The sequence below is a fragment of the Scleropages formosus genome, chromosome 20, assembly GCF_900964775.1.
Source record: "Scleropages formosus chromosome 20, fSclFor1.1, whole genome shotgun sequence".
NCBI classification, from domain to species: domain Eukaryota; kingdom Metazoa; phylum Chordata; class Actinopteri; order Osteoglossiformes; family Osteoglossidae; genus Scleropages; species Scleropages formosus.
The window spans coordinates 7,248,558-7,269,089 of record NC_041825.1 but is presented as its reverse complement, the minus strand read 5'-3'; the positions used below and the strand labels follow the sequence as shown (position 1 = coordinate 7,269,089).

Below are 20,532 nucleotides of genomic sequence, written 5' to 3'. Positions count from 1 at the left end.
GTGGCTTAGCAATGAAATAATAATATTAATCATTATTAATCATAATCACACCAGGCCAATACCGTGAAAGAGACAATCACAGATGTGTACTTACCAAAGGGAAGAGAGCACAAGAGTGATGATTGGGGTGTCACCACAAGCTTTTATATATGTGCTTACAGAATTCCTGACTTGGCAGTAACTATTAAAAAAGTTTGTTCCAAAAGGTTGGAATAGCAACACCAGTCCACCAGGGAAGGATCAGTTGATGTTTTGGGGTTTGGGGAATTCTGCAATCCACTTATGCCCTTTTAAAGAGCCTAAAGACAGACATGTGCTGGCAGTGGATGAAACTGTGTGCTGTGATATAATAACTCTAACAGGTCACTCACATTTCAACACATTTTGTGGTTATTGGTGTTGAAGGAAGAAGCAGCCGTGTCCAGGCACACTGCGCTTTTAAATTAAAGTCAAAAGTTGTCTGTGACGATATGTTGTCTGGACTTTTATTTCTTAGGTAACCTTAACCAGATTGGATAGTTATGCGGGCAACGAAGGGGGAATGTTAACGGAGGAGAAAGAATAAAGCGAGAAGCCAGAATATCTGGATCTTGGAGGAATGCCGTTTGCTCAGACGATAAAACATGTGGAGACCAAACATTCCACATAAGTGAGCGCTGCCCATGGGAGCAAAGCAGAAAACATTGTTGGAGCACATGTTTTTCTGGACTAACATGGAAAGAGGGTTGCACACACCTGCTGGGCATCTTAACTTGCCGCTGAGCTGTGGAAAACCTAAAACAGACTGCACAATATGGGCATGTGAGCACGGGGTTTATTCCCCTTAGGGACAATGGCAGATGAAGATAATATTACTTACAAGTTGCCAAATGCTGAGTGAAGTAAACCAACAAAATAGCAGACACTGCGTTTTGCATTAATTACCAACATGCAATTTTACATTAACCGTAATCATAAGTGAATTGTTCATTGTTAAAAGAGCATAGTGACAACTTAAAAATCAACATGAAATATAAAATATGTCTCTTCCAGGGTGCTCTGAATACTGTTTCAAAATGAACAGGTGTAGGGTGGAAAAGTAGTTTCAAATTTCTTCTGGCTTCCAGTTTTCAGCAGAACATTTTCCATATAATTTAAGTGTATTTATTAGATGTTGTTGTAATACATTTAAGAGCTTCTCTGTTCTTAACCTAAATGCAGACACATGTATACAAATTCTATACAAGCATAATATTTTTATTAAAAATGTCACAGTAATAATATCAGTGTTAGAAAATATTAGGCATGCAGATCTTTACATTAAAATGTCAAATTTATGATATATTGGTATTGTTTAAATTTTTTGTCCATCTTTTTATGTGACAGAGCTGTTAACTTTATTTAAAAAATACAACACAAGGAGCGGCATTTGGCATTAATGAAAACACACGGCGAGTTTTAACTGTAATGTAACTCCCACATTTTTAAATTACTTTATTTAATTAATTATTTTATACCTTTAGGTGCATTTTACTGAAAGGTCATTGTGACTTCAAAAAAAAAGGTTTAATTTATGTAACTGATAGAATTGGTTTTCATCAAAACCGCATGGTCCCTCTGTTACTACAACATTTAAATGATTTAAATCTTGTGGATCAAAAATATGTTCAGGTTTTGATTTCTATTACTCAAGCTCTTATTTTAACATGAGAAAAATTACAACCAAATATGTTTTGGAGACAATTTACTGTAAAACAATTAAGGGATTTTTGCTGCTTGAAAGTGTGTGAACCCCTTGTGCCCCTTAGTTTTACCACAAAATGGTTATTTGTTGAAAATCAGTGTTTCTCATGTGACATAATAGGTGTGTAATGACCAATTCCATGTGTTGCTTTAGAGGAAATCATGTGTGTGGTAGAAACACGAAAGCAGTGCAGGTGTAAAAATATGTGAAGCCCAAGTTGCATTGGTTACACCATGTAGGTAAGTAGAATCAGGAGTGTAACTCACAATCCTTTATTCATTTTATAGATTTTATAATTTTAATTTAACATTTTCCACAAGAATGAAAGCCATCCCTACAGGGTTCACATACTTTCAAGCAGCACTATATGTTGCCACAGTTAACGGCATGCTGTTGATCACAGATCATCTGAAGTGAAGTGCAGAGATTCTTGGTAACCGTACTTAGTCCTTCCTGCCACAATAAATGTCCATGGAAGGGATAGTGGTGCCAGCAGGTGGTAGAATTGAGGCAAACCAGTAAACATTTTTTAAATATACTGCATATTTTTTGCACTGTCCTGTAAAAAAGCATAAATTCTTCTAGATTCCACAGGTAATAATGTGTCAGTCTACTGTCCCTGTTTACCCCATTGACAAAACCATAATACTGGGTTAATTTTTTTCCTATGTGCTAACATTTAATTAAATTCTGCTTGCTCTGCTACATAACGATAGATCTAGATGATGGATGATAGATGATAAATATTGCCCTGTTCTTATTAAAGTGCTTTTCTAAGCAAATCAAAACACATGAAAATGTTGAGGTTCCACTGAAACTCTGGTTGTGGATCCATTTCATTATTTGAAGATACAGATTATTCAATAATAATAATAATAATAATAATAATAATAATAGTTAGGAAATACAGTACTCAATCTTGCTCTGTGAAGTAGAAATTAAAATATTGGCTGTTTATGGCAGAGGGTTCTGAGACCTGAGGTGTATTATACACTTATAGTTTTATCAATATCATCATAATGCAAATATCATTAGCAGTTGTGGTTTTTACTGTGGTTACAGTCCAAGTGAAGTAGTTGTTTGCAATCTGGGTTGGGCTTGAATTCCATGCTACTCTGAAAATAGTTTTACTGGAATGGCAAGGAAAAAAATATTTTAAATCAGTGGTAGTCCCAGGAAGCACAGGAAATTTTGACATTGAAATTAAACTGATCACAGGTGTATTTTAATTAAAAAAAAAAAATTTCCCCAGCAGCTGAAAAGTCGTTACACACACTGCTTTTCACCTCTTTCGCCCCGACTTCCTCAGTTATGTATCTGAAGTAATGTTGAGTAATTAAAAGATTCAAAATTCTATTTATAAAAGTCGCCCCAGTTTGAACACCTGAACATTTGAAAAAAATATGTGCAACCAAGTATCTCGCTGGATTTCATTGCAGTTTCTATACAATAATAAAACATCAGCGTGTGTGATTCACGGCTGAAAAGCGCACCGCGAAAACACACCCTTCGCGGTCACCCGGAAGCCTCGGGCACGTGGACGTTGTTCGAGAGCGCGCGCGCGCTCGCGCCGTGCAAAAGTGACGTCAGCACGCCCTCGAGCTCGAAAATGTTCAGCAGGCTTGCGCTCGTAGTGGGCTTTTGTACGGACGGGAAAGCACGCTTTGAGGCGCGGTAAAGCGCTCGGAGAGAGCTGCCTCTCGGTGCGGTCGCTCGCTGGAACCTGAGGAGAGTCTGAGCGGGAGGGAAGCGGACGAGCCACAACAGCGGGAGTGATGTCAAATCCCGGGACTCGACGGAACGGCTCCAGCATCAAGATCCGACTGACAGGTGAGCGCGTGCCCGCCGCGGCAGAGCCAGAGGAGAGGAGCGGGAGGGCTGCTCGCGCGCCGGTTCCTCTGGCAGCGTGCGAGCCGCTGCATTGTCGTCGCGAGGCGTTATTTCGTCCATTGACTGAGGCGAACAAGCACTCCCCCCGCGGGACTGCGGCTTTTCTTCGCGGTCGAACACTTTTAACGCGCGTTCGCGTGGAAGCGGCTCTTGGAACTGCGGCATTTTCGCGTCGCGAGCACGACCTCTCCGGGGGCGCTTTCGTCGGCGACAGAACCGCGCGCGCACGCGACTGCGCGTACTTGTCTTGTGTACTTGTGTGCTTACCGTGCTTACCTCCCCCTTTTTTGCAGTAAAATAACCGCTCGTGTGGATGAGACTGTTGGCCTGCTTTGTCCCACATTCGCACACAAGTTACTGTTAAAAAAAAAAAAAAATTGCCTCAGTTCAGTACTTCTAGTTCTACTGCAGCTGCCTGGTCGCGTCATTGTAAACCTGCATCCACTGACCACTCCTCCCTCCTAAACTGACTTTTTTTTCTTTTCATATTACTTGTGTGAGGAGATTATTGTCTTTCTTGATGGATTCTTGAGGACTGCCTTCACACACACACACACACACTTGCAATGTGTGTGTGGTCTGTGTTGCTGGTCACTTTCTCTGCCCTGTTCCTCCACACACACACACACACACACTCCTCCTCACCAACCAATGGCTCTTTGGAGAATCCGCAGGGAGCCGCGTTGCCCTGCACACTGGTGTAATATTAACAGGCAAGGTGTTGCTCAAGCTCTTTCAGACTGTGTGTGTGTGTGTGTGTGTGTCACTTCAGCAGGTCCAGACTTCACCCGCCAAGCATTTCCCCATCACCTGTTTACCTGGTCTTTCCCTGCCAAGACTTCACAGTCAACCATCAAGACTCTACCTGTCAAGTCTTTGCATTTATTCATTTAGCCCACGCTTTTCTCCAAAGAAAAAACATTCCAAGTTTACAATAAAAGGTACTTACAAGTATTTACCCATTTATACAGATGGGTAGTTTTACTGGAGCAATTTAGGGTAAGTACCTTGCTCAAGGGTACTACAGCTGGAGGTGAGACTCAAACCTGCGACCTTTGGATCCAAAGGCAGCGGCGCTAAGCGCTATGCTACCAGCTGCTCCCTTTTTATGCTCTGAGACTTTACCAACCCTACCCACCTTCGCCATCCCCTTCTTTAACTGATGTGGGAATGGTTTCCAAGCAGTGTTGCTATCGCAGTTGTTTGGCAGCCACCTGTCTAGCTACCTTTTACGCTTACATTTACATTTATTCACTTGGCAGATGCTTTTCTCCAAAGCGACTTACAATAGTAGCGTTACCAGCCCATACATCTTATTCACCAAGGTGAATTACACTGCTAGATACACTGCTCACACTGGGTCGCTCATCCATACATCGGTGGAACGCACTCTCTGTGTCGCTCACGCGGATTTTGACTGAATGGGGAGAATCGGTTGATTGTGGCCGAGTTAGTCGTCATGATAATACTGTAGTCTAACAGTCCCTGGATTTTAAGTCTCTCTCATATTTTGATCAGAAATCACAGGGGCAGCTGGTAGTGTAGTGGTTAGTGCTGTTGCCTTTGTAGCCAAAGGTCACAAGTTTGAATCCCACCTCCTGCTCTAGTACCCTTGAGCAAGGTACCTCCCTAACGCTGTTTCAATAACCTTTCCCAGCTGTATAAATGGGTAAATAATTGTAAGTACCTTAACACTGTGAGTTGCTTTGGAGAAAAGCTATCTGAATAAATGTAACGCCAAACCGCAGCTTTGAATTAAACATCAGACTTGTATCTGATGGTTTTTGCAAACCATCTTGTAATGACAACTGAAATGTTGCTTCTCAAGTAAAACACGATGGTTTTACTTTTTGCATGACCATATAATATGAAGCATCGCTTGAGAATTTCTATTATTGCCCAAAATTCCAGTAAACGTAAAGGAGGTTCACTTTTAATGTTCCTTCAGTGTTCTGTTGTGTTTCCGTGCTCGTCATAAATTCGCGAGATGTTTCCCAGATTTCTTATAACACTATGCTTCTGTGCTTTGTCAAAGTTTGTGTTGAAACATGTTCGCATGACGGCGCTCCTTCACCGTGTCACGTGAAAGGAAGTGCAACCGTCGAGAGAACTGCGATGACCTTTTTCCAGAGAAGTGTTGCTATGGTGGAATTGCACCTTAAACCGTTTTGTGCTAATTTTGTAATAAAGATGATGTAGCTATTGGAACAATAATAATATTTTTTTTAATTATATGTAGATTAAAATGGAATTTTATCCTAAAATGTGCTTCAAATAGTCTTACGTGTTAACCGTTGACACCATATACTAAGTTTTAATTAACCACACGCTCGAGCAACAGGTAGCGTAGGGGTTACAGCCTCTACTTTCTACCTTACAGACCCACGTTTGAATTCCACCTCCTGCTGTAGTACCCTGTAAAAATTACCCTGCTGTATAAATGGGTAAGTCGTTGTAGGTAGCTTACCGTACAAATCTAAGGTGCTTTGAACAAAGGCCTTAATAACTAAAAAGCTACCAGAACTGTTTTTGGTAGTATATTGTATGGTCAAGTTGAATACTTCTGCCAAATGGATTCGTAATCGATTTGATGCTACTTATTTTAGCAAAGTACTTGTTTAGCATTTAGGGCTTGGTTTCTTAGTCCTTCGTATGGGAGCATTTTTGCGTAAAGGTGAACCGGTTGTTTTTGGGGATCAATTGTTATTTCGTTCGAGCAGCGGTAAACATGAGGTATCCTATCTACTCCTGCGTTCCCGAAGCTCACTGTTAGAGCTACGGTGTCTGGCCTTTGTGTCTGCGGAGAGGAATACCCTTCTGGCAGGGGAGGCGCCACCCTCCCGAAGAGCGTTTCCAGTGACGCAGACCAGCAATCGCAGCAGTTCCAGCTGAGCTCTAGCCCTGAGCATGTGAAGGAGATTGAAATGGCCAGAGGAATGTCTGCGGTGTCGGGTAACAATGGGCATTAAGCCATTTACTCTGGCGGCCTGACTGCTTTGTCTGCTGCATCTTGTACCTCATCGGTCCCGAGACATGAGATGCCAGCAAATGCTTTTACCGTCTACATTTGGGGATACGAGTCCTTCATAATAACCTTTTACACTCTAGTGCAGCTGTGGGAAGAGGCTAGTTCTATTAAAGAAAATAAATAAAAACACTACCTTCACTCTGTGTTCAAGTTTAAAAAATGTTAGGATGAGGTGTATTCTGTTACTCTAGTATACTCAACAGCTGGTGGCCAGCTTCACAGCTGCTTTGAAATTTAGAGCTGTTGACCATGGTTTATGACTTTTTCAGTAGGTTGTAATGTCAACATCTAACACTCTTGTTGCTAACCTGTTGCTTGCATTGTAAAAGTGCGCGAAAAAGGAATGAATGCTCGTTGCACATTCTGCTTTGGGCACTTTTTATAGAGCCTGAGAAGACGGGGGTTCGTGTTTTCTTCAGAAACATTAGAATTCTGGGAACACTGCATCATTCAGAATTACTCATCTCCTCAGACAAAAATTTGTTGCGGTTATAAGGGTTTCATCATGTCAGACTGCAACAGGAGGCTCATTGTGTACGTGCTTATTTTAAGTGCTTCATCGGGATAAAAATAACATTTCCCTCCCTTATCAGTGAGTCCTGGCCCAACTATTATATGCATCATGTATTGATCCTGAGTTTTATGCCATTATTAGAATTGCTCTGTTTTCTGGGATAGATTCACAACCATTTTTTTTTTTTTTTTTTTTTTTTGCATTTTCCAATCATGGAAATAGGATAAATACAAAAATACTGCACGTTGTACTCAGGTGTTTGATGCACATTTATTCGGTCTTCTTGCCAGACGTTTCTGGTCATCAGGCAGCAGGTAACGACGTGTTCATCGCTGTTGTCTTGTCTCAAGGTTCCAGTTTTGAATCCCACTCCTGTCATAATGCCTTTAATCAAGTGCTTACCTTGAATTACTTCAGTAACAATACCTAGCTGTACAAACAGGTAAATAAATTAACAGCCTGGAATACCCTTTAAGGCACTGAAGACCCAAAAAAAAAAAAATCTCAACCTTGACATTTATTTAAGGAACTAATAGCTGAACTGGTAGCATTTACTAACTGGTAGTTGCTTTTTTGCTTAATAGAATATGTAAATAATTGTAAAAACATTCTAGGAAGAGTTATCTTTAGTTGTCTGGATCTGTCTTTTCCTGAAAATGTTCCTGTTCGTACTTAAATCATCATATCTATACCTATGTCAGATGTGTCGATGAAGCCGTTTACAAACGGCAGAAGCTTTGTTCAGCCAGATGTTCCTGTTCTCAGCGCTAGTGATGCTGTCATGTTGGTGGATCCAACAGATGGACGAAAACAAGGAAGCTTGTTCTATTTGTGGTGGTTTTTTTCGTTGAACTGTCATTTTTAGTCTTTCAAGACAAAACACTTCCTGTGTCCATAGTGTAGATCTGACAACATTATTTATTGCTTCTAAGTGTATCCCTAGCCAGAATTCTGAATGCAAAATTTCAAGCTGTATGTGGGGTTTTTTTTTTTTTTTAAGCATCTTTGAAATTATCTGGCCAGACAAATGAAACCAAGTTACGTCTGATTTGAAATGTTATTATTTCTTCTAGCACAGAAAGCCCTGACAGAGAATTGAAGTATAAGCGGCATACAGCGATTGGTAGGGAGGATGTTTACTTGGACCTCAGAATTAATATGTTGTCAGAAGGCCTCTTTTCATCGCAGTATATCGATATGCACACGTCTTGCCATCAGTCTGAAAAATAAAACCAGGTGGTCTTGGGGGTTTACTACTTAGCTGAACGACAGGCCAGGCTTATTTGTAAGCTGTTGTTGCTTGTGTTGTTTGCACGGACATTTCTGTAACTAAGGGAGCATGGATTATTTAAAAAAAAAAAAAAAAAAAAAGAAAGCTCCTGTACTTCAACGCAGACTCTAATAGAATGGATTTTTGGCAACGTTGCCAGCTATTAATATTGTGTGCAATAAAACATTGAATGGATTCCAGGTTTGTATTAATTTTGCATATTGGATTCAGGCTGGTGTGTGTAAGTGCACTTGTGCCAACAAACTGGGGTGTGGGCAGGGGGTGGGGGTGGGGAATCCTGCTTAGTCAGTGAAGTGCAGAGGCACAGATCCAGTTTAATCCTTTCAGCACTCAATAGTGTCTCATGCTGTCTTCTTGCCTTACCCTTTATCATTCCCTGTTTGTGCCAGAACCTCTCCTTCCCCGAGTGCAAGGAGGAAGCACAGGAGGAAGCACAGGAGGAATGCCTGGCCCATGTGGGGCCCTGCTGGCTCAGCGCAGGCGTGCCAGGCATGCAGGCTTTTTGAGAGCTGCGCTGCGCTGTGCTGTGCTGTGCTGCGCTGTGCTGCGGGATGTGGTTAATTACGCGGGCTTCTGTGACCATCTGTAGAACTGTTCTTTGCACACTGACACTATCGATCAGGCTGAATTCATTAACCTTGCCGTTGTGGAGAAGGCCCATAGGGGCGCACTCGCGCTGGGGCACCTATATCGGTGTGTGTTTGTGTGTATTTACACTGCTATCCGTTGTACTACTGATGAGCCCAAAAGGAATTCTGCCATGTAGACTTTATGTGAAAATTATCGAAAGACTTAAGTTACATTATCATATTTATGTATTTCAAATTTTAGATAACAGTACATATTGTCTGAAATCCTGTTATGGGAATCGGTAGTGAGAGATTTTAATGTGATTTGAACATTTTCCTCATATAAAGCCACTCCATACACCCAAATGTAAGTGCGCACGCACACACACACACACACACACGCGCATGCGCACACGCACGCATCATCTGAAACCACTTATCCGATACGGGGTCGCGGGGAGCCGGAGCCTAACCTGGCAACAGGGCGCAAGGCTGGAGGGGGAGGGGGCACACCCAGGACGGGACGCCAGTCCATCGCAAGGCACCCCAAGCGGGACTCGAACCCCAGACCCACCGGAGAGCAGGACCCGGTCCAACCCGCTGTGCCACTGCACCCCCTTCCAAATGTAAGCTGTAAGAGGGGGGGGAATAGCAAATAATTTAACTCTGTTCTTGAATTTAGTGTAGACAGGTGAAATCTCTCGGGAAACATACACTGCTGAACTTTCCTGATGGCACTAACAAATACAGATGTGCAGATGTGTTTTAGATTTACAGTTTATTCATTTAGCAGACATTTTTTCCAAAGCAACTTACAGTTAATAGTATGTAGTATTTAACTGACACCTTTCCAACCGAGGTGGCTTGTACTGGTTAATAGACTACCTTTAGTCAGTCACTCATCTGTACACCAGAAGGTCTCTCTCCCTCTCTCACGAATACGCATGCGCGCACACACACACACCGGTCAATTTAGTCACCGATTCACTTGAAACACATGTCTTTGGACTGCGGGAGGAAACTACAGACAGCTAGGGTCGAAGCCGAATCGTCTCCCACCACCCAGGAGCTGTAAGGCACCAGTGCTACTCGCTGCACCACCGTGCTTTGTACTGTTTGTTGCACCATATATACCAAGTTTTACCATGTTTGCCAGTGAAAAGTGCTCGTGGGTTCACATAAGGGAATGCGGAGAATATCGGTGAGACAACAGACAGTCCTGCACATGGTGCACTTATGCAGGCAGGCTTTTGAGACGAGCCCCTCGGATGGTTGGTGCATCGGGGTCACTGGTGGCTTTAAGTTGATGGAAAAGGCCCCTCTGTAAGCTCTCTGCATCTTAATTGCGCCGGGTGCGGTAATCCCTGCGTCTGTCTTGTGTAACGGAACAGAATGCAGTCTGCGGTTAGAGCTTTATCTGGACCCAGGTCGCGTGGCTCGGGGAATATCCGCTCGCCGCAGGAGCTGCAGTGATAAATTGATTTGGTTTCTGTGCAGGAGCCAAGTGTAGATGGAAATAGTCTGCCCAAGGTCTGCTTGGTCATGGCGGGACTTGGGCGGCGCAGACTCCTGGACACAGGTTGCCATAAATCACTGAAATGCGTCACTCTGGTCACAACGCCATTTAACCTTGGACGCTTGTTGTTGTGGCATTTCAGTACGGATACAAAGATTGATGTCAAACTTGCGAAGGTCCATTTGATGAGCGGTACTCTGTGACCTTGCCCACTGTTGACAATGACCTCCATGCACCTAAAGTGCAGCGTAATTTAATATCCGGTTTCCCCCCCCCCTCCAGTGAAAGGAACTGAGAGTTCAGAAGTATCGATGGACAGAAACAAGGTTTATTGCTGTAGCCTGATGTGTCTGTATCCTGAATAACTGCAGCATAGCCTTGTTGATGCCCTTCGATTAGTACCGAGGTAACCGTTTGGGTGCTGTCATGTTCACGGACAGCCTGCTCATTCCATCTTGCTCGGTCTTGTTTTTATTTAGACCCCCCGAAATGCACGTTGCTCCCTTTTTAAACATTCATAAGCGTGTACGTTTAGCTTGTTGCTGCGATAAAAGCATTTCTGTGTGCAAATGACAGTCATTCCGTGCAAGGAATTCCCTGGGCAGCATTAAGATTGCCTCTTGCGTGAAGCGAATTTGGAAATAACAAACTACCGATGTTTTTCAGGCGCGTTCCACGGTGTGTAAATGGTGAGGGTTTGAGATGGGCTGCAGCTGGAGGGAAGCAAATCTGCTGATGCACACAAAATATATTTTTGCTTTTACAGTTTGCTTCTTTGACACTGATTTAGGATACGCTGACATTCAGAGCACGTTCCACACCAGCGGGGTAGCTACAATAAGTGACAAAACCAAAGAGGAGGGCGGTCTAAGGTCAACAGTAATGGAATGAGCGTTAGCACAGCTTCTACAACATTGACGAAGGTGTCATTTCAGCATCCAAAACATCTTTTATTGCGTGTTTTAGAGAATACAATGACAGTTCAGTAAGATGTTTTACAATTGAAATCATTTCCAGCACTTATAAGTAGCATATGGGTGAAGTAAATAGACTATTACCAGGAGCCCTTATTTACCATGGAGCACAATACTGTACATCCATACACTAGTTTATGAGAATTCCCTTTTTAAAAGAAGTGCTGTGCATTCAGAAAATTTTACCTGGAAAATTGTAATTCTGTGGTGTGTGTGAGGCACATTTTTGCCACCCTACAAGCATCTTTCTTGTGTCTGAGTACCAGCGTCATCCTGTTTAAGCCCCCCTGGGGGGGGGGAAGAAAATGTTACACACACACACACACACACACACACACAGAGAGAGAGAGACCACTTTATTAGGTACACCTTACTAGTACTGGAACGGACCCCCTTTTGCCTTCAGAACTGCCTTAATTCGTCATGGCATAGATTCAACAAGGTGCTGGAAACATTCCTCAGAGATTTTGGTTCATATTGGCATGATAGCATCATGCAGTTGCTGCAGATTTGTCGGCTGCACCTCCAAGATGCGAATCTCCGGTTCCACCACATCCCAAAGTTGCTCTATTGGACTGAGATCTGGTGGCTCTGGAGGCCACTTGAGTATAGTGAACTCATTGTCATGTTCAAGAAACCAGTTTGAGATGATCTGAGCTTTGTGACATGGCACATTATCCTGCTGGAAGTAGCCATCAGAAGATGGGTACACTGTGGTCATAAAGGGATGGACATGGTCAGCACCACCACCACCAGCCTGAACCGCTGTTACAAGGCAAGATGGATCACTGCTTTCTTGTTGTTTACGCCAAATTCTGACCCTACCATCTGAATGTTGCAGCAGAAATCGAGACTCATCAGACCAAGCAAAGTCCCCCCCCCCCCCCCCATCTTCTGTTGTCCAATTTTGGTGAGCCCGTGCGAATTGTCGCTTCAGTTTCCTGTTCTTAGCTGACAAGAGTGGCATCCAGTGTGGTCTTCTGCTGCTGTAGCCCATCTGCTTCAAGGTTCGATGTGTTGTGCGTTCAGAGATGCTCTTCTGCATATCTCGGTTGTAACGAGTGGTTATTTGAGTTACTGTTGCCTTTCTATGAGTTCGAACCAGTCTGGCCATTCTCCTCTGACCTCTGGCATCAACAAGGCATTTTTGCCCACAGAACTGCCGCTCACTGGATATTTTCTCTCTTTCTGACCATTCTCTGTAAACCCTAGAGATGGTTGTGCGTGAAAATCCCAGTAGATCAGCAGTTTCTGAAATACTCAGACCAGCCCGTCTGACACCAGCAACCATGCCATGTGAATCGAAGTCACTTAAATCACCTTTCTTCCCCATTCTGATGCTCAGTTTGAACTTCAGCAGATTGTCTTAACCATGTCTACATGCCTCAATGCATTGAGATGCTGCCATGTGACTGGCTGATTAGATATTAGCGTCAATGAGCGGTTGAACAGGTGTTCCTAATAAAGTGGCCTGGGTGTGTGTGTGTGTGTGTGTGTGTGTGTGTGTGTGTGTGTGTGTGTGTGTGTGTGTGTGTGTGTGTGTGTGTATATATAAATTAAAAAAAAAAAAAAAAAAACATGGGGTCGATTCAGCCAATGGAAATACTGGGCAGTAGTTGGCAAAATCATTAACATTCACAAGCAGTTTTTCAGTTAGTATGTATGATGGCTCCTTTTATTGTGAATGTTGCACTTTTGTGTTTTCAAAGATTTCAAAAAAATTGCTAATTTCCCCAATGAGTTTTAAAGAAATTGTTTAAGATTTCATTTTGTAACATAATAGACACGACCTGTGTTTACTCACATATCATGTAGATGGCTGTTTAAAATGCTCTCCAATGGAACGGAACTGGGACCGCCTTAAACATGCTCCCACAGTGTTTACAGGTTGTGTCTGGTCTTTGTCTTGCTAATCAATAACAAAATGAAGAGCATTTTACACGTTTCTGATAAATCTGTGAAGAATTGGCATTAAATAGGGGTTTGTGGAGAATGGTTTTTACTTTGTCATTTCAAATTAGTTTTAATATTAACATAACTCAGAATTAATCAATTATAATAAAAGTTTTGCAGAAAATGTATGCATCTAGTCATTGTGAGAATCCCCCCCCTTTTCACTGTGTTACTAAAATCCAGGAATATTTGCCAATGTTCAGGATGATAAAAGCCTTTTTGCCCCACTTACATCACATCCTACATCCAGTATTCGTGTATGGACTTTACAGTTGCCTGGGTTCTTCAGCATCCTTTGGAGAAAGAGCTCAACAAAGGCACGTCACAAGCTTTACTGACATCTATGTAAACGAAGAGAACCGCCTTTGTAGGCTGCATTATGAGAACCCCCACAGAGCACTGAAGCAATTATGTCCTTGTTTATGTAACCTCACAATAACTTGCCATTTTTAGGTGTAAAATCGGTGAATTCTTGACCGTAATTTTTTGCACTGAAATTTATAAATATGGATTTTTACTGTAATTTAGCAAATCTCGAAAAATCTGTTGTTGCAAGATGTGTTCCTGTGATTGAAATGGATTAATCATTACATTTTACATTTATTAATTTAGCTGACTCTTATCAGATTTTTAAAAAAAAAAAAAAAAAAAGAAAAAGATAATGTTAAGCTGCTCACAATTATTTACTTCTTTATACAGATAGGTAATTTCAGCAGAGCAATTTATGGTAAGTACCTTGCTCAAGGGTACTATAGCTGGGATTTGAACCTGCAATCTTAAGGTCCAAAGGCATGTGCTCTAACCACTATACTACCAGCTGTCCCTGACAGTGTAATTGTAATATTTGAGGGGGGGGGGAAAGTCAGTTATTTCAGCATTGGCCTTCTATTTTCCCTAAAACCTATTTTATATTTAATCGGTGTTGAGCTGATGAACGTGACCAATGTATGTCACCATGCAGTGATGATGGGGGGTTTTGACTGCAGGGCTTTGGACAGGATTGCTGACCTCATTCTGCGAGTGTGACGGCTTGCGCTGAATGGGCTCAACTCGCACCCGGGGCCGGGTCAGGACATGGCACGGCAGGCAGTCCCGGCTCACATGTTCTCATCTGTTGTCAACGTGGATTGTTCCCAGCGCATACAAGGGAGGGTCACACTCTTCCAATGCTGTGGAGTTCTCGTGGTCTGGTACAGAAACAGGTTGCTGCTGTGTTGTGAACAGGTGCTGGAGACAGACAGGACAGCTTTGTAACCACTTAACATTCAATTAGCACGGAGCCAAGAGATTTCATACCACTCACCAGTGTTTGGCATTAAGAGGCATATCCCGATACAGGACATTAGGGTTTTACTGCTTCAGGGACCATTGTAATCTTCGCAGCAGCCACGTCGCACCATGCTGGCCATGGCATGTGTGGGAAAAGACATTTTCAGTGCCATCCACCCAGATATAACAGAATGCTGATGTGGAGGGGGCTTTACAGGGGGTAAAACCTTTCTCAATCCTCTTCAGTAGCAATAACTCCTATGCATATGGATGTTGGCTGGTGTGAAAGGACTTAAGGAAGGATTGTTTTGCTTAAGCATGATTGTACTCTGGCGGCAGGTGGTGGAGTCATTAGAGCTGGTGTCTTGGACTTGAAGGACCCAGGTTTGAATCCAGTCTCATGCTGTTGTACCTTTTTGTCTTGATAGATACAGTGAGAATGACCCAGCTTCTGCTGATGCCATTGAGTCAAACCTGCCCCGGAGGGACCACCCACGTGGTTTTCATGGCAAGGAAGGAACACGAGGGGGTTGCCAGTGCCGTTTTCTGTATGGTGGAGGTGGCACACGCAGGGAGAAACGCAGAACCGTCACACACCCCAAGCAGGGCTTGAACCCCATACCCTCCAAACAACGAGGCACTGGTCAAACCCGCCGCATCACCACATCCTCCTACTCACCTGTTTAAAAAAAAAAAAAAAAAAAAAGGGGGCGGGGGTAAATAATTGTATGCAGTTTAAAGGTGTAAGTAATTTTGGAAAAAAGTGTCAGATAAACACTGTAAGGATAGTAAATTGTACTTATTCTTGCTGCCTCGGTGAGAACTCATTTTAGAGGCCCATAGAGACAAAGCACATTGAAGCTCCAGTCCTTCAACTGTAAATTATTACCCTCCAAAAACATTGTACGGTCGAGGTGATGCAGACTCAGTAGCGGTCTGATAGTTTAGATTGTTCTGGTTAATACTGAGCGCACTGATGGCGGTAGACGATTGTACAGCTGATACATTGTGATGCTACGTCTCATCAATGAGTCATTTTTTGTTATGTGGTGAATATGGAAACTCAGGAAATCCTTCTGTGTTGGTAGTGTTCCTCCTGGTTCATTATGCCAAGTGACAGTGACCAGTTTCGGAAGTCCGTTCTGCAGCTCGTTTGCTGTCCCACACCCGCTATCCGGATACCTGGGGGGGGAATAGTGGTCCCGCTATCGTTTGACTACTGCGTTGAAGTCCTCTGCGGCTGCTTTGGGAAAGGCCACACCCATCCGTGTGCAGAGATGTCATGCGAGTTTCGTAAAGAGCTTCTTTGCTCATTTTAACACAGGTTGTCTGTAGCTACCGCATCGTTGCTGTCTAAAAAAAAAAAAGGGGAAAATGTTTTTTTTTTTCTTTTTTTTTTTCTTCCTCCCTTCTTCCAAGAGATGTGAAGCAAAGCTTTTCTTGTTTTGTGATGAGGAATTTAATATGCTCCATTTCCAGTATCCTGTATTTCACAGTGTCCCATAGTACCAAAGAGCTGTCGGTGACAAGGACAAAGCTGCGGAGCCCTTGTGCATTTCCTGCAGCTGTAATTTACACTTTGACACTACAGGAAGTGTTGTGTTATCGCTGTCCTCTGTGGCAAACTAAGAAAGGAAACGGTGGTGCTGTACGTGGGATTCGTGAAGGGTTGCTGTTTAAATCTTCCGAAATACTGTAAAGGTGCAGCTTAATATGTGTAAATGCAAGGTTAGCAGTGCAGCTGCTAGTGTAGCAAATTCCAAATTTTATATTCCTTTGCACAAAATTTGGGTAACTGATTTACCCAGGTCAATTACTGTTACTGTGTTTCTCTGCAGGGATTAAGAAAGTGCCATCCTACTTTGTCTTCTCCTACAAGAATCCTGCTTTTACCTGCTCCAGCTGTGTAGAAGCACGGCAAAAAAGGTCCAAAATTTCCGGGCGCCCTTGTTTCGCAGAGCGCTCACACAGATGCGGTGGCGTGGAAATGTACCCATCCAGTACTAACCCTGCGCTGTCACAGGGCATGAATTGAAGAGGCAAGTCATGCACGTTGATGGCCTTGCAGACCAAGCAGTGTGTGAGACTGTACTGGTGTGTGCCTAACCCCGCTTGTCCTATTCCTCTTTCTCTCCACACTGTTCTTAGCCAGTGAGCCTTTCTTCTCAGTGTCCTATTGGTGCTTGATCAGTGAACCATCGTGTTTTTTTTTCCTGTATGGGGGAATGCCACCCATAGTGCCCCAGGGCTGTTCATTGGGAAGGCCATGCATTGATTAGGACATCTTTTTTTTTTTTTTTTTTTTAAAGAATAATAACAAGGTGTGATTAATATAATTCTTTTATATTAATAATGAGGGGGGTGTGGTGGCACAGTGGGTTTGACCAGGTCTTGCTCTCCGGTGGGTCTGGGGTTCGAGTCCCGCTTGGGGTGCCCTGCAATGGACTGGCGTCCCTGCCTGGGCTATTTGGACATAGGTTTAAATGGAGCTCACTCTCTGTGGACTTTGCTTGTTCTCCTTTCATCTGCATGGGTTTCTGCTTATACTCCAAAGACACGTATTTCTGTTAGATTAATAATTAAATTGGTATTAGAATGTGGATGTATCTGACTAGCCTGTAACCGAATGATGTCCCCTCCGTGGTGTTACCCTCTTAATCTAGTGTCTAGTGATTCCAGGATAGGCTCCGGACGGCTGCGATCCTGACAAGGACAAGTGGTTAAGAAAAATGAGTGACTTTTTGTTTGTATTAAATATTATTTCTTTGGAATTTTTTGGCTCTATATAAACTGAGGGGGACATGGTGCAGTGGGTTGGACCGGGTCCTGCTCTCCGGTGGGTCTGTGGTTCAAGTCCCGCTTGGGGTGCGTTGTGATGGACTGGCGTCCCGTCCTGGGTGTGTACCCTCCCCCTCCACCCTGACGCCCTGAGTTGCCAGGTTAGGCTCCGGCTCCCCGCGACCCCGTATGGGACAAGCGGTTCGGACAGTGTGTGTGTAAACTGAGCATGACTCTTAGATAATATTTAGAGGCAGAAGTCATGGGGATATCATGTTGTCTTTTTGGTGCTGGTGCTCAGCCCACACCAGACACCAGGCTTAACAACAGCATTTCATCGGTGTTGCCTGCGAAGCCCTGCAGCCCTCAGGATGAGCTGAATGCGAATAATATCGAACCTCTGGGTGGGGTGGGGGGGGGGGGGGTGGCTGCTTGATCTGGCAGCGGTGTGTTTGTATGTGTCTGGGCTGCTTCCCCGTCCTCCCCTTGAGAAATGAACACTAGCAGAATCGGCAGAAAAGGCAACATTTTTAGCTCCTCTGAATAATGCAGTCTTTCATAGGTTTATGGGAGGTGAACTCAAAGAGGCGTTTTTTGGTTTAATTGAAGAGGCAATTACTGTGAAAGAAGCTCGAGTTTACACAATGGCTGGCTCGCCTGTGGGTGGTCTATACTTACATTCAGCAGTGCTCCTCTTTGTTCGCTGCTTGTGGACACACTTGATGGCTACAGGCGTACTGTTCCTCTAGTCACTACCGTTCAGATGGACGTCGTTTTAACATGCAAACGTGAAGAATTACCGCGCCCACATCTCGGCACCCAGATAGCTTGCATCAGAATCCACGTTCCGATTAGAGTGAAGTTTTGCAAGGGATCCCTTGGGTGGCCTTTGGGTATTGTTTATTCTCAAACAGCAGGTGCTGTAGAGGTTACAGCTGTTGCCTTGGAGTCACAAGACCTGGGTATGAATCCCACCCTCTGCTCCAGTACCCTCAATCAATGCTGTAAAAATTACCCATCTGCATAAATGATTAAATGATTGCAAGTAGTTTACTATACAAACCTATAGTATATAAAGTCTTTCTTTTTGGATAGAAAGCATCAGCTAAATGAATAAATGAAGCTTTAATTTGCTATTTGGGTATTCTCAGCCATCATAGTACAGTATGCCGTTCTTGTGCACCCTTCTCTCTCTTTATTTATTTTTATACTCACATGACTCTTTTCTTAAAGCAACTTAACAGCATTAAACTACCTACAGTGTTTACCCATTTATACAGCTGCATGATTTTACTGCAGCAATTTTAAGGGTAAGTTCCTTGCTCAAGGGTACTATAGTTTAGAGGGGAGATTCGAACCTCTGACCGCTGGTTACAAAGGCAGCAGCTCTAACCACTATGCTACCAGCTGTCCTGTAAACTTTTAGTTTCCTGCCACCCATACTTTTTTAGATCATGAAGCAAGTACATAGTTTAATTATTCTGCTTTCCAAAATACGTTTTATGTGGAGGAAAGCAATGCATTTGTGCTCTTAACAGACCAACATCTATTTACTGTAATGTGGAGATAATAGAACTTTTTTTGTTCCAGTCTGCAGGATGAGCTGACTGTGATTCATCTATATCTCAACTGTTGCCTTATCCTGGAAATGTAATCAGATAACATCTGCACATGTATTGTGTGACACATAATCCATTCTTCTCATTCCATTGGCTTTTTCTTGGATGGATTAGCATTATTTAGTGAGATACTGGTTTCAGTAAGGCTTTCGGCCTTCCATATTTAGTCATAATTTATTATGTCTGCTTTTTAAATCTGCATTTGTTACTAAACGACTTAATGCGTATGTTTTCGTGATGCACTTTCCAAGTAGTTTGATAGATCAGTGTTACAAGAGTTTTCCATGGGACGTTTTTAGTAATCGGGACGAGGCATTTTTTGTCAGCAGTAATTTTACTTATGAAGTGTGTGTCAGAAGTGAAACATTTACATTTATTCACTTAGCAGATGCTTTTCTCCAAAGCGACTTAGAATGGATACCATGTAGTGTTACCCGCCCGTACACCTTAGTCACCGTGGTGACTTACACTGCTAGATGCATTACTTACACTGGGTCACTCACCTATACATCAGTGGAACACATTCTCTCTGTCACTCGCACACTATGGGGGGAACCTGACCAGCATGTCTTTGGGCTATGGCAGGAAACCAGAGCACCCGGAGGAAACCCACGCAGACACGGGGAGAACATGCAAACTCCACACAGACTGAGCAGGGATCGAACCCACGTTCTCTCGCACCACCCAGGCGCTGTGCTATTGTTGATTTATCAGGCAATCAACAGGAAAGGTGGTTTCCCTCTGCAGGTAGTTTCCCCGGTCGTTCTGAAACGCTACAGGAAGAGGTACGGCTTCAAGTGCTACGCTCAAGCGTTTCGTTTGTACCTTTTAACGGCATTTAACGCTGTTTACACCGAGAGTTATACCCCAGTACATCGTGATGTCTTAGAACTACACTGCTGTGGCATGTTCATTTCCACGTTTACAGCTGTAACCTTTATTAATTACCGCTACACTGGGTGTTCGACTCACAAACGCAACTGGGACAAGTCTCTTCCTAACTTGATCTGCTCATTACTTCAAAATCACCTTTAGCTAAATGATTTAGTTGATCATTTAAAGCTCAATAACAAATACATCTTCTACTTCTTCACAGGTTATGTTATTGCACATAAAAATGCTCGTAAGGCTTTTTTGACATTATTTTTGAGCTGCATTAAGATTCAGACAAATTTAAGATGACAATGTAAAGTATGATCTCCACAAACCCCTTTTTACTGCCGCCTGCTGACTTATTCATCCCATGAACGTATGGAGCATTCCTCATGTTGCTCATCAGAAGCAGCCCTGCAAGAGCAGTTTACTTGCTGTTAACCTGGATTGCTGACAGAATTATCCAACGAGAAAAACTCTTATACAGACTTGCTTATGGAAAAAGCAGCACTTGCATCTTGGTAAGCTCACCGTC

General features: G+C 43.1%; 1 protein-coding gene across 4 annotated transcripts in view; it reads left to right on the top strand.

The window, feature by feature from the left end:
- The first annotated feature begins 3,315 nt into the window (after positions 1 to 3,315).
- LOC108926966 (E3 ubiquitin-protein ligase SMURF1-like) overlaps positions 3,316 to 20,532 on the top strand; it is a 30,978-nt gene continuing 13,761 nt past the window's right edge. For all 4 annotated transcript variants that reach the window (XR_001965518.1, XM_018740000.1, XM_018739993.1 and 1 more), the window contains exon 1: positions 3,316 to 3,553. Coding sequence is in view for 3 of the 4 variants with exons in the window: in XM_018740000.1 (XP_018595516.1) it covers positions 3,499 to 3,553 (55 nt within the window). In the remaining variant the exon portion in view is untranslated. The remainder of the gene's footprint in view (positions 3,554 to 20,532) is intronic.